Genomic DNA, 26926 nt, shown 5'->3' on the forward strand with positions numbered 1-26926 from the left:
TTAATGAGGCAGGCAATTATGCTATTATTATATAATAAGTATATAGTTAAATAGCATATATTTAGCTGTAAATTAGGATTAGAATAAGTCATCAGTTTTTGCAAATTAGTTTGGTATATTGTATAAAGCTTGAAAGTAGAATTAAAATAAGTTATATGATCTGTAAATGAATCTTAGCATCCAATATAAAGTTCAAGTAGCGAGTAAGACTGAATAAAAAACTATGTTAATTGAAATTTTATTTGAATGATTAAATAAAGCTTGAAAGTAGATTTTAAAATTAGGTATATGAACTGTAAATTAGTCTTGCACCTAGTATCAAAATTTTAAGTATTGTTACCGGTAAGATCTATAAAAATAAACAAATTATAGTAATATGTAAATATATATATATATATATATACATATAAAAAATTGTTAAATAGATTAATATAAATTTAAGTCCCTTAGTGTGTAAGATAGAATAACTAAATAAAATAAACTGTATTTAATAAAAACGCAGTAAAATTTTAAAAAAAAGTTTGTAGTGGAGATGATGAACATCACCAAGACAAAATTCATATTGTACTAAAACAAAAAGCAAAAATTAACAGCCCTGTAAAACTAAAATCATTTAAAAACTAAACCGTGTACAATTATTTACCCGAGTTTAATGAAATTAAATAGTAAGTAGCCAAGCAAAAGTAGGCCAAACAGAAGTGGGGAACCCACCCCGAGTGAGAAAGAGATGAATGAAAGAAAGAACAAGTATGCGGCATGAAAGTACGAGAGGCATGAGAGCGAGAACTGGAATGAAAGAGTAAATAGCAGAAAACGCGCTCCGACCACTATATCGGAGGTATAGATAAAAAAAAAAAAAAAAAAAACATCTCCGTGTCGGAAAAGGATCGAAGCATAATCCACCACGCTGCTCCACTGCGGGTTGGCGGATACGAGCTGTTAATAACACTAAAAATACACATTGTTATTTTATGTGTTATAAGTGTATTCAACACAAATATTTCTCTGTAATGATAACTACACATAGGCACACACAGATACGCAACCACTTAAGAGACGCACTTGCACGCAACACATATACACAATTACATCACTAACAAATGCAAATTCAAAAATAAATATAAGACATAAATTCATGTCTTTATTCTTTTTTTATTAATCCAAGAGTGGCCAATATTGTGCAAATGTTTTAAAGACGATGTATAGAATAAATGAACGAATCAAACTCTTGGCAGTTTGATGTAGCGCCTTTACCTTTTTCTGAACGTAAGGAACCATGGTAAGGAATAAAGTGGAAAAATAAAAAGTCAAGCATATACTCTATCTCTGTAGGTCTTTCTTTAGTCATAAGTAGTCATGGGTCGTAACGTCTTTTATGTCTAGGTAATCGGTTATACGTACAAGTATCGGTTTCGTGGATACGCGTAACTAGTTTCGAAACTGCTTATTTTTCGTAACTAGTTATTTCTGTATACAGCATCAGTAAGGGACGACAACGTTGTATTACTTTCGTTTGTATTATGGTTATGAAGTAGTTATATGTTATAACTTGTAACACATACGAATGCCGTTACGTACATTAATATTGATGGATAGTATAATAAAATTAACTTCCCTTCATACTTTATCCAGGCTTACGACTGGCTGCAAAACATGTTATTTAAATTACTTTTTTGAGTTTCGTATAGACATAATAATCGATGCAAACGTATTTAGAAGTTCATTTGATTTTATGTACAGTTTTTAATTATTTTTCGAAATACATACATACATACATATAATTAAAAAACAACAAAAAACCCACACTTTTTAGTATATACTTCAACGCGAGACAATAACATTAATCGTTAATAATTAATCACTCGTCGTAAATTCGAAAATATTTAAAAAGAAACACGACCGAAACTAAAATTTCTTTAAAAAAACTGTGTGTATTAAAATAAACTTAAGCTTATAGTCAATTGCGTACAAAATCCCATGAGCATATTCGAAAACAAAGATGCATCTATAGTACTTATAGCCATCTCTTTTTATCCTACGCGTAAGCGTATCTGCGTATTGTAATGATTAGTATTAGTAACCTGTTACGTTATTAGGTAAAACGCTTATGCGCCGGTCGTTGTGTCAAGTTTTTAATAAAACTGCGTACGGAAAATAATCGTTACATTCGTATCGGCGCAACTACGTACATGGTTATTAGCTTCGTAACTAGTTACTGAAACCGATTACGTAAATAACGCCCAACGCTAGTCATAAGTCAAGTCATAGATTATACCATTGAATATACGGGTAGATTATACACTTAAAAGCTCTTTGAAGTCAAGTCAATTTGAAGTCCATAGACCAAGTAATGTAATATATGTTGAAGTCAATGATAACAAGTTGTAGTAGAATGTTATTGTAAATATTTTTAGTAAAATAAAAACCAGTAAATATATTATTTAGTGTCTAAATATGAATTTTGCTTCAAAACACACTGTGTTTTTTTCGGCGGTCCTGCTTTTAGGTAATGTGTAACTATTAATAAAGAATTATATTGTAATTCAAAAGTATGATAGCAGGAAAAAATGCAAATTATATTTGTTAAAATGTAACGCTCTTTATCACTTATCTATGTTAATATTCTTAACTATAAAGTTAATTTAGTTAGCTAGTTAGCTAGTCTGCCTTTTTTTGTAGATATACAGTTTAATTACATCATTTAATTATTTTTTGTAGGTCTTCCACTACTTACTTTGCAATTTGATATATATGAAGAAACAGACACGCAAAAAGATGATGATTTTTCTACTGTGGATGAATCTGAATCTCTACTTTCTAATGTAGTTTCTGATGTAAATAAAACATTAACAAACTTTTACAATCATGTAACATCGGCTAATGTTTCTGTGGAAAACAAAACACATTCAATTAATGAGACACGTAAACTAGTCAAATGTAAGGAGATAGTGTATGATCAAAGAGAATTTACCGAACCTTCGGTAGAAATAATCAATGGAACTGCTCTTGCGAAGCTACTTCAAATTAAGCCTGATATATCTAGTCGAGACATCGAAGCTGACTGTGTTTTAGTACTATTTCATGCGAGAGCCTGTCCTTTTAGTGCTCATGCAGCCCCACATTTTAACGCTCTAGCCAGATCTTATCCAAACATTAAAATGGTAGCACTTGATGCTTTAAAATACCATGGGATTAATGCACAGTATGGAATAGTTGGTGTACCAACTCTGAAAATGTTTCACAATGGTCGACCAGTAGGTAAATTTAATGGTACCGAGTACAATATCCACTTGTTTAGTAAATTTGTTCATGCTATAACTGGACAGAATCCCCAAGGCTTGTTAGTAACTTCAAAAGACTTTCAAGGGCCTGTATCAAGTGTCGTGGAGAAGGAAACTGATTACTTCTTAATTCTTTCTTGGTTTTTTATAATAGTGTGTTCAGTGTATTACTTTATGGAGTCGAAATGGTGGAAGATGATTGTCGAAATGATTCAGAATAATTGGAGAGAATCAGAAGCACAACATGAACATAACGACTGATTTGTGTTTATTTTTATTATGTATTTGTATGTATGAATAAATTATTGGTGTTGTTTAAGGTTAATATGAATTTTTTTAAATTGTAATCAAGTTTTAATAGCTTAGTTTGAAATTCTTTACATTTGCAAAAATTTAATCAATATTTTATATCTAATAGCACTAGCAAATAGTAAAACTTTGAAATATGTAAATGAAACTTTTCCATATTGTTTCACAGCTAATGAAATGAAATAATTTTCATAAATAAGTTTATTTAATGTATACAAACAATAAATATATTTATGGTAAGAAACCATAATAACAAAACATTTTTAACCCGTAAAATATTACTTTAATTCTGCTGGCATATTAGTTCCATTCAAAGCAGTGAGAATGTTATTTGCGCTCAATTCACTCATTGTATTTCTTGTTTGGATCGTAGCACTCCCAATATGAGGTAGAACAACACAGTTCTTAAGCTTAAACAGCGGACTATCTAATGGTAGAGGTTCAGGAGTAGTTACATCCAATCCTGCAGCCCATATTGTATTATTCTTCAATGCTTCAATCAAGGCATCCTGATCGACAGTACCACCACGACTTGTATTGATAAAAACAGCAGATCTTTTCATCTTCTCAAATGCACTTTTATTGAAGATTTCATTAGTTTCTGGTACCAATGGAGCACAACAAATTACAAAGTCGCTCTGTGACAAAAGTTCATCAAAGCTGACTTTAATAGCACCTACTTCCTTTGCTTCTTCTTTTACACTGCGGTTGAAATAAAGGATTTTTGAAGTTCCAAACGATTTAACACGTCTAGCAACAGCTTGGCCTATTCGCCCAAATCCAACTATGCCAACAGTAGACCCAGCTAAGCCAGGGCCTGTCATCCAAGTCGGAGCCCAAGATACCCAGCCACCTGTTCTAGCTTCATGTTGTGCTTCAGGGAGTCGTCTAGATGTAGAAAGTAACAGTGCCATCTGTAACATTAAAAAAAAAATTGAATTGGAAAAATAATACTAAAGTGATAAATATGTGAAAGGTATGTGTTATTCAAAAAAATATTATATTACATTTTGAATGTGAACTTGAACTTTAGAATCTTTGAACAGCGTTTAAAAAAATTATCCCATGGGTTTTTCATGCTCTTAATATACTTATTTATAATGATGAATATGAATATACTTATTTGTTATACAATATTAAAGTAACTCACTGTAAGTTCAGCAGTAGCATCTGTCAATACATTAGGTGTGTATCCAATTTTAATACCTCGTTTCTTACATTCTTCAACATCAATGTGATCAAAACCCACAGATATAGTTGCTACAACTTTAAGCTCAGGTCCAGCGGCATCAAGAATTTCCTTATTTATTTTATCACAGAGTGTGCAAAAAATTGCATTTACTCCAGGTATTGATTTCTTAAACTCTTCGGGAGGAACAGGAGACGGCTTATGCCACATTTTAATATCACATCTGAAAAAAAATAAAACATCTCAATTAAGATCAATGAAAAATTAAATTAGACTTAATAGGAAGTTAATATTCAAATGTAGAGAGTAAAATGTACTCACTGTTTTTTAAGTAATTCTATGCCAGATTCTGGCATATCAGATCTTGTAATATAGACTTGGTATTTTCCAGAACTCATTTTTCTAGTGATGTCACACGTCCAAACTTTACGAAACAGACAAGAGACTAAAACGACGCTCCTTTTATAATTCATGAATTAATTTATTTTTTCTGTAAAGTAATTATCGGTTCGCAAGTCTCAAGGCCGTACGTTACTAAGGAAGATATTTCGGCGGCTGTTCATAACCTTTCTTATCTTCATTACCCTTGAAATGAGACGGTTTCGCTACGTAAATTGCCAGATGTAAAGCCGCTACGGTGCCGAGAATTACTTTGCCCTTTGTTGACTTGATGAATGATAGAGCAGTCATAATACCAACAATATATGCTTAATATTTATGGAATGAATAAATTCTGGTTGCAAGCAACATGTATTACAATATAATTGACTTATTTTATCATTGAGACATTGGTTATCAACCTATTGAACTTATCTATGATGACATCTTGACAGCCGTTTTCTGTCAATCTAGGGTTGGCGATTCTTTCCAAAATAGATTGATTTTTAAATAGATTGTAAGCTGATGAATCGATTCATAAAAAAATCAAGGTACAAAAGATCGATTTCTAAAAAATCTTTTTTTTTTTTCGTTTGTATTTACAATGTAAATATAAATCCATTTCATGAAAAATAAGAAAGATACCGTAATAAACAATTTTTGGGATCTCATTAGTAAAATTTTTAAACTAATTAACCTAATTTAAAAAAATTAAACGAATTAATAATAAAAAAAAACGAATTGAAAAAAAAAACAAAAACCGTCACGCGGTGTTCCCAAGCGGTCGCACATCCAAGTATTGACCGCGCCCGACGTTGCTTAACTTCGGTGATCGGACGAGAACCGATGTATTCAACGCGCTGTGAACCGCTTGATCCGTAAAAATTTTACCCCTCATGCGCCTAAAGAAGTTTCACTTCAAAAACTAATTGAAAAAAAAGCCAACGTCACGTAGTATTGCCAGGCGGTCACCCATCCAAGTACTGACCGTGTGACGCGTTGCCGCGTTAGCGGTCGCTCAAATTGTACCTCTCATTCGCCCGAAGAAGTTTGACTTCAAAAAAAAAAAAAAAAAAAAAATAGTAAAATATGAATATTAAATTAAAATTCCTCGTTATTTTTTGTAAATAGTAAAAATGCCTCGATTTAAATTTTTTTAGAAGACCACAATTAAAAATTTAAATTTATGAAAACCAAAAAATAATGAATTTAAGAGCCATTTCACAATTTTACGCTCTGCAAGTTTAGGTAAATTTGGTCGCATCGCGCGAGTCGTACGAGCTGCGCGATCTTTGTGCTAGTAAGTATAGTGTGACAACCAAAAGACCATCTTGATCATTTTCTGATGTATAATAAAAATTATAACTATGGTATAAAATGTTTTTTACATAATTAATTTGTTAAAAATTTCAAGTATGTTATATAACAACAGTCAATAAATTTAAAATAAAAATAAAAAATCAATTTTATGAAACAATTTTTTTTAAATGATTTAGTTTTTTTAGTTTATGAATGAATCTAATATTTACGATATGAATAAAATAGCATTTTATGACATCGACACCGACAAACATATTAATTAACAAATAACAAGACAAACAGATTGAAATGCCTATTTGTATTGATAATGTGAGAAAAGAAAATTAAATTATACATTTGTTTACAGAAATTATCATTATATTATTTTACAGTCATTTTCGTATTATGTTTATTTTATTTATATTTTATTATGAAAGTATCAAATGCGGTTTATCCGCTATAACAACGGGCGCTTGGCGCGTGTGAGCGAAAGAGACGGCTGCGCAGAATTTGGCGTGGACCTTACCTCTAAGAGCGCTAGCGCTCGACTGATTTACTGGGCTTGATGCGTGGTAATATATACTATCTTTTTATTATTTAATATAAAATGTATTAAAAATGATTACATCTTTTAATTATTTTCTTTTGTATTCCTTAATGATGTAAGTTTACTTTGATGAAGATAGTTCGTTAAAATTTCTTAGTTTTCTAAGAAAAATATCGCTTTTAAAATTGTACTTATTTGAAAAATATTCGTAACTTTAAATTTTTTTTTATCTTTTAATAGAGATACAAATTGAATAAAAATCTGCGATAGTGCGCAACAAAATTATATTCCACATATTACGTATTTTTTTAAAATGGTTTCAACGTAGAGGTTATTGAAAAGTAGGACTTCAAAGTATACATTGCGACCGTTTACCCAGGGAGGAGGCTGATGAAAAGGTTAATAATTTTATACACATAATATAAATCAAAATTCTGATCTGACTATCATTACAGCCTATACAGTCCACTGCTGGACATAGGCCTCCACAAGTTTACGCCAAAAATAACGTGAACTCATGTGTTTTGCCCATAGTCACCATGCTGGGCAGGCGAGTTGGTGACCGCAGTACTGGCTTTGTCGCACCAAAGACGCTGCCGCCCGTTTTCGGCCTGTGTATTTCAAAGCCAGCAGTTGGATGGTTGTCCCGCCATCGGTCGGAATCTTAAGTTCCAAGATGGTTGTGGAACCTTGTTATCCCTTAGTCGCCTCTTACGACACCCACGGGAAGAGAGGGGGTGGCTAAATTCTTTAGTGCCGTAGCCACACAGCACAGATCTGACTATGGACTACAACAAAGGTTGCTCTATTATATTTCAAGAATATAAATTACATTATTGCATCCAACACCGAGATTAACGACGTCAAAATATTACAATTTCGCGGATTGTTACCGATTTTTGTGAAATGGCTCTTAATAATATACTTACATTCAGTCAAGAAGCTCGTTTCAAATTGTTGTAGTTCCTTTGAATGATTTTTCTCCTTCTTCTCCTTATTCTTCTCCTTCTCCTTCTTCTTCTCCTTCTCATTCTCCTTCTTCTTGTTCTTCTTCTTCTTCTTTTGCAGTTGGTAATTGGATTACCATTGGACCAAAAAAACAGGTTGCCCAATGTTAAACATCCGAATTATAATTTGAAAATAAATAACGAGAGTTTGAAGGTCAGTATCAGTGATAATTTATGATCTTGGAGCTCGAGTCTCCCTGCGGGATGTTTTTCATAAGGTGGATATTTATCATTATTATGTATTTAACGGGCTATGCTTAGGATTTCTCTCAAAGATAGGATTAGAAATGAGACTATCCGCGAGAGAACGAAAGTACCCGACATACCCACAGAATTAGCAAGTTGAAGTGGCAGTGGGCTGGTAATTTGTATCGCAGGACCGATGGCCGTTGGAGTAGACGGGTCCTGGAGTGGAGACCGCGTCTTGGCAAACTCAGTGTGGGACGTCCTCCGGCCCGTTGGACCGAGGATCTACGTAAGATTGTCGGTGTAGGCTGGATGAGGATTGCGGAAAACCGGGATGTTTGGCGCGAACTTGGGAGGCCTATGTCCAGCAGTGGACTGTCATAGGCTGAAGTGATGATGATGATATATTTAACAAGGATATCGATTGTTTTGATATAAATAGTAATAATCCCAGTATAAACACGAGAACTTACCCACTGCCACGTACTCGCCCTGGTACGTGTGTAGTGTCGACTTACATCGCGACCTTAAGATCGATTCGATCGCGAAGCACCTCAAAATACTTGCTACGGGGTATTTTGAGAAGGCGCGCAGTCACCCAAACTCTCTTGTAGCAGAGGCTGGCAAATACGTAGGTAGAGGTAACTTACAGACAGTACAAAGACGTCCCATGCACGTCTTATCCGATCCTGACGATAGCATCACGGCGCTTAACGCCATATACATCACCACACACAGGACACACAAACACCGCCCCCGCCAGCGAGGGCGAGGTCCTTGCGTCCGTAAGCCGTCTCAGCGCTCCGTATAGCGCCTCCTCCACTCCGGTGACGCTCTAAGCCGAGGTGCGATCTCGCTAGGAGACACCCTTAGGGCGTGCGTTTTTCCCGAGCCCTCCTAGAGGGCTCCCCTTCTTCCTTCGCGGCCGGTGTTTATAGTACTCAGCCCCTCTCTCCGGTGACGCTGTAAAGGCCGATAGGGCCAACAGCACTCAACAATTCAAAAAAAAGGATTCTCCCTTTGCGATGGCGGACGAAGAACATCACAAACTATACCAGCGCACCCCCAAACCGGTGACCCCGAGCATGAACATCAGCGGAACCTTCATCGTCATCATCACTTCCTCAAGCTTTCGAGCACTGAGTAGCATCACGCATCTACGGCTTCAGTTAGCCAGCATCTGCGGCTACTACGGGTATCCTGACCACCAGCATGCAGCGGACTAGAGGAATAATATAAACTAATATTATAAAGCTGAAGAGTTTGTTTGTTCGTTTGTTTGTTTGAACGCGCTAATCTCAGGAACTACTGGTTCGAATTGAAAAATTATTTTTGTGTTGAATAGTCTATTTATCGAGGAAGGTTAAAGCTAAGTAATGTAGCCTAAAGTCTATATAACATCACGCTTCGACCAACAGGAGCGAAGAATCATTAGAAAATGTTGCAAAAACGGTGTAAACTGAATTGCGTGCGCTGCGTGAACAGTTCAAGTTACCCAAAAAATATGTATGAAAGAATTATTCCTCTTTAAATGATCTAAAAAATTTCCACGACAGTATATCTTTTAAGATTGACTCACTATAAACTTTTATGGTAATCAAATTTGGTCGAAATTAATGCATTCATGCCAATTATTTGCAAAAGAATTTTATCAACATATTATTAATTCTTATCCAAATAAATGTATTATTAATTAAGATTATTTAATCGTAAACAAAATTGTCCTTGACATCACTTTATTTTAATTAACATCTTAGAAGATAATACAATTTTAAAATCATTTCCGACATTCACAGATCTTATGACCCACTTCAATACCTTTACTGTTTCCCTTTGGAAATGACGGATACTGTATAAATATTCCACATCAGAATACTGCTGCTAGATTTAAATCTGTAACATGTATGCAGTTTTATGCATTTAGATTCATGGTGAGAATAAATGACTTTAACAGCATACATTATTTCAAAGGATTTTTCAACATACCAATGTTGTGTTGATATGGTGGCAAAAATGATTTCTCAGATCGGTCCATTACCCACAGGAGTTTCTTAATTCTTTGAACCCGAGTGGCCTTCTCCCAATTCCCTCAAGTTAAAAATAGGTGCCCCAATAATTTTACTTAGAAATCTTAAACCACCAAATGTATGTAATGGGACCCGACTTCAAGTCAAATTTCTGCGCAACAACGTGATCGTAGCAATAGTTTTGACGGGTCCAGCAGTTGGTCAAACAGTGCTTATACCTCGCATCCCAATGATTCCAAATGATTTACCTTTTAATTTTAAAATAATCCAATTTCCCGTCAAGTTATCCTTTGCCGTAACAATTAATAAATCACAGGGCAAACATTTAAATATGTAAGAATCGATTTACGTCAAGATTGCTTTTCACACGGCCAACTATATGTCGCGTTGTCAAGATCGGGTTGCGGAGAAAATCACTGTGTTCTTCTGCCACAAGAAAATAAAACTAAAAAATATCATTTACGCATAAGTACTTTAAAATATATTCTTTTAAAAACTTCTTAATAAATAATAATTTATAGATTAAAAATTTAATAATATGCAACGTCACACTAGGTGGGGGTGGAACTGATAAATTTGACCATTTGCGACAAGGACCGGCGAGGGGTCGAAAAATTTGAAATTCGTGTCACATAATTTATAGATGTCCCCCAAATAGTGTTGTGTTCCTGTGGTGAGCAAGGTGGCCTGAGCTCCTAGGGGTTGGTAACGCGCTAGATGCTTCTAGTGTTACAAGCATCTATAGACTACGGTAACCTCTTACCATCGGGTGGGCCGTACGCTAGTTTGCGACCTTTGGTCGTATTAAAAATTACCCCGACAAAACTAAATAGCAATTATTGATTAACGAAAAAATAGTAAAGCAATATTGCAAGGAGCGAAAATGCAACTTATTTCTAATACCGCTTAATATTAATGCCGAACAATATAATGTAATAAGCAATAAAATACTAGGTAGCCTATATAATATAATATACTTCATAAGAAAATGTGGACCCTTTTCTAGGTTAATTTGAAATTACACTTGCCTACACTATATAGTCATAAAGCTTATCAAACATTCGTTTATATTTTAAATAAATTAGTGGAAAACTGGATTGTAATATGCGGTTTAGTTTCACTATTTCAAAGAAATTCTCGTCGTTCTGACTGATTTGTTGGTTTTAAGCGTTTGTTCAAAATACTAATGTCAATCAGCAATTTTTTGTACATAACTTCAGTGGTTATTTTTATACAGTGACGCATAATTAATTATCTTACACCATGCAAAGACTACTAGCCCAAAACGCTCAATAAATACAGAGGTATATATATACGGTATATGTACGGTAAGCTATCAATTGAAACATATGATAGCAGCTACAATTACCAAATTAACAACGTCATTATTAACATAATTGTGTTTGCAGGCAAACGAAGAAAAACCGACTTCAATTAAATCGACAAGTAATACGATGTAGGTAGTAAAAAAAAATGTCAAGTAAATACGCATTATCAAATATTACTCCAAAAGTTGTAATCAGATCTCGATTTAATTTAAATGTGACCACATGATGAAAATGAACAAAATCGGTACACCCACTGAAAAGTTATGCGGATTTTCGAGAGTTTCCCTCGATTTTTCTGGGATCCCATCATCAGATCCTGGTTTCCTTATCATTTTACCAAACTAGGGATATTTCCTTTCCAACAAAAAAGAATTATCGAAATCGGCCAATAAACGACGGAGTTATCCCCGAACATACATAAAAAAAACATATATATACGGTAGAATTGAGTAACCTCCTCCTCTTTTTGAAGTCGGCTGCGGTATCAAGGATACAAGTTGCCAAAATGATCGCCGAACTTCGTGAGAAGATGGCACTATAAGAAGAAGAAGATACTATCTCAAAAATCACTGGACGCATAAAAATCAAATTTGGCAGAGAAGTAGTTTATAATTAGTAGATATCCGCTAAGAACGGATATATTGATAGGGCACCAACGGTCCAAGGGCTCTTATAAGTTTGTATGAAAGCACTTCATTTTTCGTGCTTCAAGCTTGAAATTAGACAGAAAAATAGGTAATAATTCTCTTAAATTTAAAGTCGATATTTTGAATTCGGTAAAGATTTCAAGATTTACCTCACTGATAAAAAAAAAACAGTTATGGCTATAGTACAAAAATAAAGTAAATAAAACTTATACGAAATAAAAATTTGTTTAATAAAGTAAATAAATAAAGTTTATAAAGTTTACAAGAGCTAATGATATCTATTTTAATAATTTAAAATAAATACATAATTACATACTATATATTCGAGTTTTGCCAGTTACCCCACTTAAAATATTAGAAAAACATAAAAATGAACAAATATTTTACATATTTATTTAGAAGATTCGAAAACACAAATACATATATGGATGGATGGAGAGTATGATTATATAATATTTACGAAATTCATTTTTATGGTAATTTTATTACATCATATTCATAAAACATAAAATTATAAAAGTTTTTCCTAATTAAGTTGTTTGACAGGTTCGCTATATCAAATATGAATAAAATAATGGCCATAAATTATTATTGTTGTATTACGTAAAAAAAAAGAAGAAAACAAATTAAAACAAATCAGTGGACGCTTTCAACCAGCCTAATATTTTCAACCATCTATTAATTAAGCGTTTGAAAATTTAATTAATGATAATGTTTCACGTATTACGTGTACTTGATAATGACTAATTATTTTCGCTATGAAAAAAATTAATTAGCAAAATCATTCGCCGGACTTTCATTGTGGAGTAGAGTATTATTCACTTTCGTAGAGCGGTTCGTTCTTAGGAATGCAAATGGAATTCTCTAGTGCTAGACTTTCATCTTGTTAGTGTAAAAACTAAACGCAGATAAATATAATTACTAAAATAACGCACAAAAATCATTTCGTTGACGCTGATGCGAATCGTTCGGTGAAAAAATTTTTAACTTTCTATCTAGTAATTAGTGAATTCAGACACGACAGTGCAATGGATGCTATTTAGTATCGCGGCGGACGACGCTGGAAATGCGAGATTAATGTTGGTAAAGGCGCGAACGGAACGCACTTAAGTTTTTAATTTACGTTTATAAGTTGGAATTTTAGCGTCTATTCTTTGAGAGAAATCGGATTATCTCGTCCGAGTAAAGTTGGTAGGCAACGTGCATTCAAGTGCATTAAATCTAGAAATCTCACTCGTTAACATCGTACAGCTCAGTCTTCAAGTTAAGGTTTTTGTTAGGAATATAAATACATGGCCTTAATTGATCCCAACTAAAGGAGGACTGTGGTTTTAGTTCGTATGTGGCCCACATTTACGTTTTTTTATTGTTAATCACTTTTATCTACACTAAAAGTATAAAATGATAAAAAAAAAACAGAATACAATCGGCACCCCATTCGCCAAAATAGCAATCTATTTCTTTTGCGACATATTACGAAAGCAAATATAAAATGATGACGTAGAGCACATAACAAGTACCTACGGATTAAAATACAGACAAATAACATAACATAATAATATTTACATTCAATAACAGCTACACATGTATGACTTTAATTACAATTAATTTTACATGTAAGCTTGCGTTACCATAATACAAACTTACCACACTAAGTTAAATAAGTAACTATACACTGTTTTGATTTTGAAAGAGAAAACACACACAAGTAATAACGTAAAAAAGTAAAATTAAAGAAAAAAAGAAACTTCATTGTACAAATATATTCGTTATTATTTTTTTCTAGATAATAAGCAGATATCGTGAGTTTTAATTATCATCTCACAGTTACTGCTAGCTATGATACTATGCGCAAAGTATTATGCGTAGTAATCTGGTAATACACGATATAATATAAGCATTAAACGGACTTAGCTGCATCTACGTTAATTATAATACATAATATGTTATTTTATTTTATTTATTTAGAAAACCAACAGCTTATAACATACTATTCTTATCGTAAAGCATATAACAAATAATATAGCCAATAACAGGTAACCCTAAAGTTAACTAATTGGTATTATGGAGATATCGTTGACAAAAAAAGAAAAAGAAAACAACAGTCACAATCATTACATTCCGATACACAAAAAATGTTTTAGAGAATTTTGATGTTAATACAATATCTATCTGAGATTCATGAGCAATGTTTTTGAATTTCGAGCATATTTTTTTTTCGGTTTTATATCACTGTCTGTTAAAGCTTTAATAAATTGTGCAATATAGCGTATTGTTTAACGTATATAATTGTTTTATGTACTTAGTTGATATGCTTTAAATTAATAAATACATATAATAAATAAGGTAGCAAGTACCGGTTATTAGGTTGAATAAAATCGATCTTTATTGGGCGATGGACTATCAGTTGGTCATTTTTTTTTTGAGAAAACTGTTTTTAATCTGTTTAATAATTGATCTTGTAAATAGTAACTACTATATTGAAAAGATATTGAAGTAAAACTTCTTCACGCACGATTGACTTAGGGAGTAATTTGGTGAATGCGTAACGAGAGCGTTACGAACAGTGTGATCGGGCGAGGCGAACGGAAGTTGAGAGGGAGATGCATGTTAGATGGAGCTAAATAAGTTTTACTTCAGTCGTGTGGTCTCTACTACACTCGTTTCAATTATTCAACCTGTTCGTAATATCTTGAATATTGTATCTTGAGTATTTTATGCAGTATGGTAGCTAACATTGTGACACGAGAATTTTATATATAAGACTGTAGCTGACCCCCCGAACGTTGTTTTGCCAAATATGTTTTAACAACCTTTATCCCCGCCCCCGCGCTTATAGATTAGGGGTATGAAAAATAGATGTTGACCGATTCGCAGACCTACCCGATATGCATACAAAATTTCATAAAAACCGGTCTAGCCGTGTTGGAGGAGTATTTTAACTAACATTAGGACACAAGAATTTTATATATAAGATTAGATGAGATGAGATAGCTCCATTGATAATTTATGTCAAAAATATCATATTATTATTGTTATTGATAAGTTTGAACTCTCGATGTTTCGCCACAATTGCAAGCACAATATATATTTATTTATTTTATTTTATTTCTTACATCTAATATTACAGGCATAACCCAATTCATTAGACATAGTAAACGAGACAAAAAGCAAAAGGAATAAAAAAAAATTAAACTACAATTAAAAAAGAATTAGCTGACTTGAGCATAACACTAAAAACAAAACAATGTAACATTAATAACTATAAAACATTAAATTCATTTCTCATAACATATTATGTACAAAGTAACTTTTGCGAATTCACTCCACGAACAAGAAAAAAGGTCTAGTGTGTCAGCCACCAAGTTAATTTTTATAATAATTAATAGTCATGACCATACATCACGGGTCACGGGTGTAGGTACATATGGCTTATGGCATAGTCGAGTGCATCTGTAACCGTAATAAATATTTATAGAATAATTTATATGTTAGTGACCAACAAATCAAAAGTAATATTTTATTAGTTTCATGCGTTATTTTTAACCGACTTCAAAAAAGGGGGAGGTTACTTAATTCGATCGTATGTATAATATATATATATATATATATATATATATATATATATATATATATATATATATATATATATATATATTTATGTACGTTCAGGGATAACTCCTTTGTTTATGAACCGATTTCGATAATTCTTGTTTCGTTGGAAAGGATATATCCCTAGTTTGGTACCATGATATCCTTATCTTAACCAGGATCTGATGATAGGAACTCAGAGAAATCGAGGGAAACTCTCGAAAAGCCACATAACTTTTTACTGGGTGTACCGATTTTGATGATTTTTAATTTAATCGAAAGCCGATGTTTCTTGTGGTCACATTTAAATTTCATCGAGATCTGATTACAACTTTTGGAGTAATGGAGTTTTTCTTCGTTTGCCTGCAAACACAATTATCTCTAATATGTTTACAAATAATTTTTACCTAACTACATAATTACTATTATGATGTCGTGTATATAAGAAGTGAAGTCAGGCTCTGTTAAATATTATTTTTAGATATATATTATTTGAACTGTATGACGCCAGTGACGGATTAAGGTTGAAGCAAAAGAGGAGGTCGCGGCCTCCAAGCGTCGATAAATTATTTTGGTCAAATTCCTAGCAAGGCATATAATATGCTTAGAACTAATATCTTTGCAATAGGATAGTTTGGCGTTTAAAGTTCTGTATAATATACAAAATAATATAGGATCAGTAATTTTCTCTTTTTTTATGTCTAAATTTCTTCTACTTATTACTTCTTATATATTTATTTAGTTTCTATCTCTAGTATTAAAGCAGCGAAGGTCTCTGCGTATGAGTTTCCTTATCCTCTTGGAGCCTCTCTCAGCGGGGATTTCGCGCCTGCGCCGCTTTTAGATACGAAAAAAAGATATTCTATATCTATTAGTATTCAGTTTTTGTTTCTATTATGTAAACTCACATAAGTACCATATTACTGATAGTTAAATTTTGCACTTTGTAATTTATTTTATATATATAACTAAACAAACTAGTTCGGCAAACAAGCGTACGGCTCACCTGATGGTAAACGATTACCGTAGCTTATAGACGCCTGCAACACCAGAAGCATCGCAAACGTGTTGCCAACCCTACCCCCAATTCCCCCAGGAGCTCTGGTCACCTTACTCTCAACAGGAACACAACACTGCTTGAAAGCAGCAGCTATTAGCTGTGTAAGGTTGAGGTATTTGCCCAGTCGGGCTGCTCCAGATTTTGAGCAGGATATGTCTTTCTGTGCCCTACCTCAGTCAGTGTGTTTGGTCCTTTGCAATATTTTATAATTATTGCGTAGTAACAAATATGATAAGTAATTTAATCTTGATGAATTAGCAAAAAATTTTAGCTAAATTATTGAAAATTGTTTTCAAAATCAAATTCAAAAACATTTATTCAAATAGGCCCCAAGAGCACTTTCGAATCGTCATTTTACAAATTAAAACTTTAAAAATAAATTATTATATTTGTAGAAGTAATGTTACCGCCGATTCGGAATGTAGATTCTGCAGAAAAGAATCGACAAGAAACTCCGCAGTTACTCTTTTGAAAAATAATATATAAACTGTGTTTTAGTACAAAATTAGTAACATGTTGCATAAAATACAGCGTCACTAAGTCCACACACCTTTATCAACTATGTAATCCTGCACCGAATTATAAGCTTTATCTATTTTTTTTTAATAAAACTTTAAATTTATGTTGAGACGATTCCAAAATTGTTCGTGGGATTTTATTATACACGCGAATACCATAACCCAGAAAAGAGACGTTTACTTTACGCAGTCGGAAACTTGGAGTTACAATTTTGTTATACCTTCTCGTGCTTACAATGCGATTATCACTATTTATTTCAAAACAATGAATATTCTGGTGAATATACATAATATTTCTATAGGTATATATTGCGACGTAATTGTTAATATGTCTACGTGTTGAAAACAATCCCGTAGGGAGACTCGAGCTCCAAGATCGTAAATACTGCATTAGCCCTTTTTTTCAAGATAAATACAGTCTCAATATCTGCAGCATTACCCCACAGTAACAGGCCGTAAGACATAACACTATGGAAATAGCTAAAATATATTAAACGTGCAGTTGCAACGTCGGTCAATTGTCGTACTTTTGTAACTGCGAATGCTGCGTAGCTGAGTCTACCATTCAAGGATAACAAATGGGAATTCCACTGAAGTTTTGAGTCCAAAGGTATCCCTAAGAAAACTGTAGTATCATTGACAATAAGCCTCTCGTTCTGTCTCTCAATAATCAAGTGAATGATTTATTAAAAACACTAAAACAAAACCAAATCATGTTGCCGTTTACGATTATTTTTATTTGTGCAAATTATAACGTCTTCATTCTTTATCTAAGTTTTTAGTTATTTACGTTCCCAACACAATTTAAAGCGTCATTTTACAAATATAATTTAATTACACTTTAACAAATTAAGAAGCTACCTATTATAATGTAAGTCACAAGACAATATGTTGCTGGTAACATTTAGATACAGTTAGTATTTGCGCTCTATTTGAAACTAATAACATATAATTATTTCATAACATCCGATAATGTCAAAGTGAACGGCGTTTAAAGAAATTCAGTAAAAAGTAGTTTGTTCTTAATTTTAGGACATATTTAAAAGTTCTAAACGAAATAACGAAGGCAAGGCCGTGTCCTGTGACCAGCCAAGACGCTGGAGACATGAGAAATATGTGGGTGTGACGGAATAGCTCACGAGTAATGTGTGGGGAAAAATAAGGACACCTCTACACTTCTGTACAGTTCGATAAAATGCTGTTATTGCTAAAGTGAAATAAATACAATTGTTTTCTATGTCGCCTATTATATACCTAGGAGTAAACTTAAGGACTCTAGTAACAACAATAAAACAATGTTACAATTTTGTTGAAGTAGCCAAGCGATACTCATAATGAATTAGCCAAGCGATTATAATATTTATGAAATCTCATGTCTCTAGTAAGTGGATATTGATAAAAATATTAATATCCACTAGTTATTCACTGGTTTTGACGCTAGTTTCAATAATAAATTACATTCATAATTATTAAGCGACCAGTAAACTATCTACATATATAGGTAACTGCGAATGCGTTGCCACTCAACATCAAAAAAGCACAATCACTTATCTCCTTTAAAAAGTTAGTTAAAGCCTACTATCTCACTATGATTAATTAATCAGTTTAGTTCTTTCCAATTTGCATCACTTTTACTTATTTTATCTTCTATTTCTTATTAACTTTGTTAAATTGTGACGACATGTTATGTATGTTTGTATGTATGTATGTGTATATGTATGTATGTATGTATGTATGTATGTATGTATGTATGTATGTATGTATGTTTGTATGTATGTAGATATTTTATGTATATATGTGTATGTATGAAGTATTTTTTTTTCTATATTTTTTGAGTAGGGAACGAAAATGCATCATGTTTGCATGCATAATGTTGAATTTACAAATATAAATTATATAGATAATTGCGCTGCTACCTTGTCAATGCATATTATTATTATTATTATTTATTATATACTTTATTGCACTCAAAAAATTGATATAAAACATACAATAATAGAAAGGTTTATGGCAAAGGTGGACTTATCTCTGAAAGAGATTTCTTCCAGTCAACCCATGGTCATGAGTAAGTGTTTCATATAGCGAGGCAAACAGTGCAAGAAGTATTCATTCAGAAGAAAATAAATAATAAATATTAAAAAAAAACACCAAAGAAAAAATAAATAAAATAAAAGAATAATATATATATATATATATATATATATATATATATATATATATATATATACAAAAATGTAACATACTACATATTAACAAATACATATAAAGATACATACCATCATACCACATATTATCCTATATCTAAGGGTTGTCTGGAAGAGATCGCTACTAAGCGATAAGATCGCCTTTGTACATTACTATCTCTATGTGTAAATAACTGTTTTATGTAATTTTTTTTTCTCCGAGTGGTATGCAATAAAGTATATTCTATTCTATTCTAACTTATAAAATATATATCATAAATAGTATATATCATAAATAGTATATATCAAGCAACTGCTAGATAATAGGACAATTATCGCTAGTTGGTATTTTTATTTTATTTTAAATTATATTTATAAAACAAGGTTATCAACCGATTTTTCTTATACTTAGTTCAGTTAATCATTCGATGGTTGGGCAGACTAATATCGTGCTGTACGTTAGACCGGTTATAATGCTATTGTGATATTGTCTTGTATTCTAGGCACACCCACTCGAATGTTGCCTTCGTATTTTAACGTATTGTGTTTCTATCGAGCAAACTCATTTATTTCATAACGTTACGTTATCTTTGAAGTCACTAAATGGATTAAAGAATATTGTATCTTATTATTACTGGATTCTAAAATCATCACTTCAGTCTTTTTTCATTTTTTATTTTGGTATCGCAGGGGAACCCATTTACGGGTGATATCCAGGACGATACGGGTGATATTTTGAAGTATTTTTCAAAAAAATACATAATTTCATCATCACTTCAGCCTATCAGAGTCCAATGCTGGATATAGGCTTCCACAAGTTCGCGCCAAAAATAGCGTAAGCTCATGTGTTTTGCCATAGTCACCACGCTAGGCAGGCGGGTTTGTGATCGCAGGGCTGGCTTTTTCGTACCGAAGACGCTGCTGCCCGTCTTCGACTTGTGTATTTCAAAGCCATCAGTTGAATGGCTATCCCGCCATCGGTCGACTGGAAGTTCCAAGGTGGTAGTGGAACTGTGTTATTCCTTAGTCGCCTCTTACGACAGCCACCGGAAAGAGAGGGGTTACGTTAGGTTCGTTACTACTGTGAGGTGGCGAATGCTAGCGCGACCCCATCTCGCCCCACCCAGGCGGATGACTGCTAACACGTGGTGGTTTTTAGTTAGTAGGAGTCTGACATAACCCTCTGGCGCCCCCGCGCTGGAAGGTATCCATGATGGATTTTCCCCACGAAAAAAAAAAAAAGAAAAAAAAAGGTTCGTTACTACTGTTACCACACAGCAAAATGTATGTCGGTAAAAATAACTAAACGCTGACCCTTAACGTTTATTTTCTCTTGAGTGGTAAATCTTATTAAATGTTGGATCGACTCAATCGCGCCAAAATAGTTAATGTTGGCTTTTTTATTATTAGAGTGTACGATTCCTTTGATGGTAAAGTTTACCTTAGCTTATGGATGAGACGGGTTAGAGATGGTTACTTATTTCATTAAAGTAGATATTTATTTATTTATTTATTTACACTTTTTGCACACCAACACAAAAGTAACATAAGTTTAATGAGGTTAAAAAAATAATAAATTTGCATCAGTTGCAACAGACGGCCTTATCGCTAAAGCAGCGATTTCTTCCAGGCAACCCTTGGGCAGAGGACTAGAATTGATTGTTATTGGGTATAGGGGCACAAAAACCTACCCTACCTAGAGATACCTACATATATGTATAACACCTGTGCTGTGTGGCTACGGCACTAAAGAATTTAGCCACCCCCTCTCTTCCCGTGGGTGTCGTAAGAGGCGACTAAGGGATAACAAGGTTCCACAACCACCTTGGAACTTAAGAAGCCGACCGATGGCGGGATAACCATCCAACTGCTGGCTTTGAAATACACAGGCCGAAGACGGGCAGCAGCGTCTTCGGTGCGACAAAGCCAGTACTGCGGTCACCAACCCGCCTGCCCAGCGTGGTGACTATGGGCAAAACACATGAGTTCACGTTATTTTTGGCGTAAACTTGTGGAGGCCTATGTCCAGCAGTGGACTGTATAGGCTGTAATGATGTATAACACCTGAAAGAGAAAAAAACTTCAAAAGTGATAGCATTAATAAATAAGTATAAATTAATATCTTATAACATTCAAACACGGACGTCTGTTCCTAAGTTAAGCAACTCAATGCTTGTGTTATAGGTAATAGCCGACTGCTATAGCTAAATATTTTTTTTATAATTATACATGGAAATGAACATATATAAATACAAATATTGCACCCATACCCAGGCGGGAATCGGACCTATACCCGTGGAGCAGAAGCAGGGCCACTACTAACTGTGCCAACAGGCTAGTCAAATAAGCTAGCGTAAGGCTTGTAAAAATTTGTGATTAAGAAAATAATTTAAAAAATATGTTACAAAATATATTTAAGTTATTGTTCCGTTACTTGTTGATTGATTGGTTCATTCATTCATTGATTCGTTCATTTGAATTAATTGTCAAATAAAACAGCCTTACCTAATCTGTCAGGTCTAAATCCATATCTAATTAAACTAGGCAAGCGTATTTAATTATTAATCAGGCATTTATAATACTCTAAATTAATTTACTCTAAGTTTGTTTTTAGGTAAAATTAGGAGACAATAATTTCAAAAACTTTTTTTCTTTCTTAATAAAACCTTTTCGGTAATCCAGCAAATTAGACGAAGAAAAATTAATACGATAAAAAAGGAATTAGTAAATTAAAAATCTTAAGGAGTATTAGTTAAGGTCATATATTATATCCGAGATAGTCTGTTCGAGTTTACTAATTTTTGAAGAATGAAGCTTTTTTAAGCCATGAAACACTGAAACAGATGTATAGTTTAGCCGTTGTCTTCTACATGAATAATTTCATCATTTTCTTGACATATTAAAGTTTACCATATATGATTGCTTTATAACACTTCAACATATCTAATGGCGGAGAAAAAGCAGAATTTAAGCTGAAAGTATTGCTATTACTTTTACTACACTTTCAGGAAGAACCATGGGATAGATATAATGCCACAAAGCATAATAATGGAAAATTACGTAATAAAGAAAAAATATATATCAACGTAAATGAAATTGCAGACGACATTCAGTCAATTAAATTTAGATGAAAAATGATTCAAAAATCCATAACACCTTTTCCACTAAAATCGATTGTCCACAGATAATACAAATTGAACGATCTCATTCCATTTTACCCGCTTCCCACGTCACAATTTCACGTTCCGTTTCACCTGAATGCGTGGTTAACTGTTGACGAGCTACTCGAGCTAGATACCGACCGGCGACAGCCAAGTATGTGCACGTGGCGCGCATGCGCTATGATAACAGAATAAACGTCTTGTAAAACATTTAAAACCTTTAACGGGAAAACAACTTCTATCCTTGATTTGTATTAACGTACGATGCCCAATTATACTCAAATATTGTCTAAATATACTATTAAATATTTTCAATGCTCTTTCTAACGAAGAAATAAATACTATTACTACAAACTCTTAAGTTTTAATTACAATACTTGCATTCTAAAGAAATAAATAAATGATTTTCGTTATATTGGGAAAATCACATAGAATTGAAGGTAATAATATCTTGGGTAGCTTTGATTTTGTTAAAACTGTTTTGCAATATATCCTTATGTGTATCACATATTTCTATATTGTTAGTCTATTGTGAGATGTAGTTACGTTAAATTTTTATATATAGTTACTATAAAAACAAATTGTAAAAATAATGTAATATAATTATATAATGTAGGTTTTTAAATTAAATATTAAAAAAATATGACATGTTAAGTATTGTATGGATGGCAGGAAATCCTTTATTGGCGAGTTCTTTTCGTACTTGGTATGTTTTTATAGTTATTTATAAAAAAATAAGTAAAATAAATCAAATTTATAATAAAAAGAAGTAAAATAAATAAAGTAGGGTTTGCAAACTCATGGGTTATGTCCATAGTCACCACACTAGGCAGTCGGGTTGGTGACCGCAGGACTGGCTTTATCGCACAGAAGACGGTCTTCGGTGTGTGTAAATTTTAAAGCCAGCAGTTGAATGGTTATCCCGCTATCGACTGGCTTAGTCGCCTCTTGCGATACCTACGGGAAGAGTGGGGGTGGCTATATTCCTTACTGTTGTAGCAACCTATAAGTTTGCAACAAAAGTTTCGGCCCTCAGTTCCCGGCAGCCCCACTATTGCCAACTACGGCAGCAGTCGCGGTAACGGTGAGGTGGAGGGTGCTAAAAATCATCGGGTTACGGGAGGCTGCCACCTAACTCTACATCTGGTGACGTACATTGGACGTAAACTACGACTAAACCATCACCTCATCGAACACGAAGTAGAACTAAGTCGTATTAACTGGAGTATACTCGAGTTATCTGAAGTCCGATGAGAGGCGAGGACACAATGATCCTGGACTCCAGGCACATATTCTACTTCCGTGAAGGTAATGGGTTTGCCCAAGGTTGCGTCGGTTTTTTGATTCACAGGTCTCTCACTAGCAGTGTTGTGGAATTGAGCAGTGCATCGACCCGGGTACCTAGTACTTAAACTAATTGACAGGTATTCCCTGAAAGTGGTACAGGTATGTGCGTTGACTTCGGCACACTCTGACGATGAAGTCGAAGCCTTGTTCGAAGATATTACAAGGGCCGTACTAGCGATACTGAAGTGAAGTAGGTAGTAGTAGAAGGTTTGAAGACTTTAGTGCAGATTTTTAGTGAGATTGTGGTATGACCTCATCCAAGCCAGACGTAAATAAGATAATATGTTCAATAGGCTACGACAGGGGTCTTCACTTAAAACATAAGTAATGTGGAGATCATTAAAAACACCCACATCACAGCCAGCTGTTAAAGTACGAGTATTATGTGGGTATTTATTTATGAGGGTGCATAAGAAGATAAGGAATTTGGAATAAATTTTGACCAAATAACAAACACAATTGGTAAAAATGTATGTGTTCACTTGTTCATTAAACGTGTCGAAGTCATTGTGATAGCTTGACATTCAGTAGGAACTCCTTCAGCCCCTTGTGGTTGTAGAAAGAGGCCTATGCCCAGCAGTGGGATGATACAGGCTGATTCAATCAATCAATCTTTTTAGCTAAACACTTGACGGTGGTTAAATTGTATTGATTGTTATGTTGTCATAACACAACTGTTCAACAATAAGGTGTAGGGTTAAATGACGTTTTTTAATTACAGGACTTTCAACTGAACTGCTACATAGTTGATTGCGACCAATATATAATTTATCTCTAAGATTAGTTTTATGTTGTTAGTTAGTGTGCTAGTACGTAAATTACTACTACTTGTGCTATTTTTTTATACTAGACCTAAAACATCGGTCAGGAAGTGTATTTATTTTCATTCATTCATACCAGTTCTGCATACTTTATCTTTCTGTCTGTCATAAATCATCTTTCACACGAAGGGTGGAATGGGGTTCCCATTTACTTTATTAATCATAGTGATAATAATAATAAGATTTATTTATTTTCTCACCACAATATTGCAAATAGGACATTAGATAGATACTAACATGAGCACTAATATTATGGGAGACTAGTGCCTAAGCTAGGCTCGAGGCCTGTGTTTCTGGACTTTGTACTGCGACTACTTATTTCTTTATTTAATAATTGGGTTAATTTATGTACTACTGTCTGTACTTAAATAAAACTCGCTCTTAAAATATATCTAATAATAAATGAAGTATTTTTTAATCTTCACATTTTTTATACCATTTGTTTTTTAAGCTAAGGTCTTTTAAACTATTTTTATTATTTTATAATTAGGAACAATATTCAAAGGATACTTTAAAATTATATAACGTTCAACGAATCAACAAATTTTTAGTATAACCTTGTAACATTAAAAAATTATATTTCAAATCAATTCTTCGACAACTTTTTAATATTTACTGTGAAAAATAAAAGGTAATTTAAACCTTATATCTCGTAAAAAAAGTTAAATTTTTAACAACGCTTTGTTATGTCATTGCGTGTATTTGGATGCAGCAGCGCGTGCTTCCTCAACAGCGAAGGTCTTTACCAAGGATTTTGAACAACACGTATGATAAAGCTATAACGAAAAACAATTTATAGGTAATAACACATATATACTCGAGTATGCTGTTAGTGCAAATTGATGTTTTTTGATTGAGAGGATTTAGACTTCTTGTAAATCGCTTCAGCCTGTAATATCCCACTACTGGGCATAGGTCTCTTTCCTCATGTAGGAGAAGGATCAGAGCTTAATCCACTACGCTGCTCCAATGCGGATTGGCAGATATACTCCCTGCTATGAGTAACGATCGCTATCAGGTGTACGTGATAACAACCGGGACCGACGGCTCAACGTGCTCTTCGAGGCACGGTAGGGAGACCCACAAGGACTGCACAAACATCCAGACCACGGAAAACACCTGTATGGCCAATACAAATGTATGTCATGTGCGGTGATCGAACCCGCAACCGCCAGGGCAACAGCCACAAGCCAGAACTGTGACCGTTGCGCCAACGCGTCATCAAACTTCTTGTAAATGCCCAACTTTAACTGAACAATTTGAACACAGCGTTCTAATTTAGTACGATTTGAAAGGCCAAGGTGTGCATGGCTAAGTGACAGCCATGATTCACTATTTTCTTTTAACGCAAACAGACAAACGATAGTAAGATACAGTACCGATATGTATTTTCTGATGAGAACTATTGATATTGTTGAAACTGGAGCTTGTCTATGTAAGGTTTATATTTAATGGTTTTTTTTTTCTAATTAAATTATCTTCGATCGAGAACCAGTAATTCCACAAGAAAGCAGTCTTTATATGTGTTCTATAAAGCAAGCTATACATCACACTTTGGAAAGTCTGGATCAAATTTTGTTTTTATTTATTTATATTAAAGAAATGTAGCAAGGTCTGATAATGTCATATAGTTTGCTTAAAATGTTGATCGAAGCTAATTATAATTATATAGTAATACTAGCTGTGCCTGCGACTTCGTCCGCGTGGAATTTAGCAAAAAAGTTATTGATCAGTTCGCAGAGTTATAAAATAAATAAATTTCTAAAATAAAAGTAGCCTAAGTTACTTCTTATTACATCAGCTATCTGTCAGGGAAACTAGGCTAGCTGTGAGTCCCGTCAAAATAGGTCTAGTCGTTTCAGAGATTAGCCGGAACAAACAGACAGACAGACAGACAAAATTTGTAAAAAATGTTATTTTGGTATATGTACCGTGTAAACATTCATAATTATGAATTTTGTAAAAAGCGGTTTTTTCAATATTACAAAGAGACACTCCAATTTTATTTATTGGTAAAGATCTAGTTGAGTTTTCTATTGTTTATTTA

General features: G+C 33.5%; 2 protein-coding genes and 1 pseudogene across 2 annotated transcripts; 1 reads left to right on the forward strand and 2 right to left on the reverse strand.

Moving 5' to 3' along the window:
- The first annotated feature begins 2346 nt into the window (after window positions 1-2346).
- On the forward strand, window positions 2347-3606 carry LOC123660250 (thioredoxin domain-containing protein 15). The gene is made up of 2 exons (XM_045595346.1): window positions 2347-2506; window positions 2719-3606. Exons 1-2 carry the CDS (start codon window positions 2455-2457, stop codon window positions 3540-3542), a joined length of 876 nt encoding a protein of 291 aa, XP_045451302.1. The 5' UTR covers window positions 2347-2454; the 3' UTR covers window positions 3543-3606.
- Window positions 3607-3850: 244 nt separating this feature from the next.
- LOC123660249 (glyoxylate reductase/hydroxypyruvate reductase) lies at window positions 3851-5613 on the reverse strand. The gene is made up of 3 exons (XM_045595344.1): window positions 5101-5613; window positions 4741-5002; window positions 3851-4504 (listed from the first exon to the last, which is right to left on the reverse strand). The coding sequence occupies exons 1-3, from the start codon at window positions 5250-5252 to the stop codon at window positions 3869-3871; spliced, it is 1050 nt and encodes a 349-aa protein (XP_045451300.1). The 5' UTR covers window positions 5253-5613; the 3' UTR covers window positions 3851-3868.
- A 299-nt stretch (window positions 5614-5912) lies between these two features.
- LOC123660743 lies at window positions 5913-6031 on the reverse strand (annotated as a pseudogene).
- Between the last annotated feature and the right edge of the window lie 20895 nt (window positions 6032-26926).

Source organism: Melitaea cinxia, chromosome 15 (genome assembly GCF_905220565.1).
Source record: "Melitaea cinxia chromosome 15, ilMelCinx1.1, whole genome shotgun sequence".
Lineage (NCBI taxonomy): Eukaryota > Metazoa > Arthropoda > Insecta > Lepidoptera > Nymphalidae > Melitaea > Melitaea cinxia.

What these genes read in the sequence shown, in the direction of transcription:
- LOC123660250 (XM_045595346.1), top strand. Translation starts at nt 2,455, where the DNA reads ATGAATTTTGCTTCAAAACACACTGTGTTTTTTTCGGCGGTCCTGCTT. An exon ending in TTCGGCGGTCCTGCTTTTAG is followed by an intron (nt 2,507 to 2,718) that starts GTAATGTGTAAC and finishes TATTTTTTGTAG; the next exon opens with GTCTTCCACTACTTACTTTG.
- LOC123660249 (XM_045595344.1), bottom strand. Translation starts at nt 5,252, where the DNA reads ATGAATTATAAAAGGAGCGTCGTTTTAGTCTCTTGTCTGTTTCGTAAA. An exon ending in ATAGAATTACTTAAAAAACA is followed by an intron (nt 5,003 to 5,100) that starts GTGAGTACATTT and finishes ATTTTTTTTCAG; the next exon opens with ATGTGATATTAAAATGTGGC. An exon ending in ATGCTACTGCTGAACTTACA is followed by an intron (nt 4,505 to 4,740) that starts GTGAGTTACTTT and finishes TTAATGTTACAG; the next exon opens with ATGGCACTGTTACTTTCTAC.